The following is a 610-nucleotide window of genomic DNA, read 5'->3' as shown; positions in this document are numbered from 1 at the left end:
TTGGGGACACTGGGATTTTGGGGGGCATTTGGGGACACTTTGGGACAATTTGGGGGATATTTGGGTGACATTTGGGGACACTTTGGGGCCAAATTTGGGACAATTTCGGCACATTAGGGGACACTTTGGGGACACTTAGGTTTTGGGGGACATTTGGGGACACTTTGGGGACAGCTTGGGGGTTATTTGGCTGACATTTGGGGTCACTTTTTGGGGACGCTTTGGGGACATTTGGGGACATTTTGGAGATACTCGGGGACGTTTTGGGGGCACGGAGGGACACCTGAGGGACCTCGGGCTCATCGGGGTGACATTTGGGGACAATTAGGGGACATTTGGGGGACATTTTGGGGCCGCCCCACCTCCGCCCGTAGGTTACGAGCTGTCCAAGCTGGAGAGCACGGTGGGGTCCCCCGAGAAGCCGCTGTCGGATCTGGGGAAGCTGAGCTACCGCAGCTACTGGTCCTGGGTGCTCCTGGAGATCCTGCGCGACTTCCGCGGGACCCTGTCCATCAAGGACCTCAGGTGAGCCCCACTCACACCAGGAAGATCCCAGGAAGATCCCAGTAAGCTCCCAGTAAGACCCGTGAGCTCCCAGTAAGGCGAGGAA

At 57.5% G+C, this 610-nt stretch overlaps 1 protein-coding gene across 1 annotated transcript in view; it reads left to right on the top strand.

The window, feature by feature from the left end:
- KAT8 (lysine acetyltransferase 8) overlaps positions 1-610 on the top strand; it is a gene marked incomplete at its 5' end in the record, with an annotated part of 16,877 nt that overhangs the window by 12,184 nt on the left and 4,083 nt on the right. The window contains 1 exon segment of the mRNA XM_021383590.1: positions 329-525. Coding sequence (XP_021239265.1) covers positions 329-525 — 197 coding nt within the window.

The sequence above is a fragment of the Numida meleagris genome, unplaced genomic scaffold, assembly GCF_002078875.1.
Source record: "Numida meleagris isolate 19003 breed g44 Domestic line unplaced genomic scaffold, NumMel1.0 unplaced_Scaffold425, whole genome shotgun sequence".
In the NCBI taxonomy this organism is placed as follows: domain Eukaryota; kingdom Metazoa; phylum Chordata; class Aves; order Galliformes; family Numididae; genus Numida; species Numida meleagris.
The sequence above is the reverse complement of the archived record's forward strand: the minus strand, read 5'-3'. Positions and strand labels throughout refer to the sequence as shown.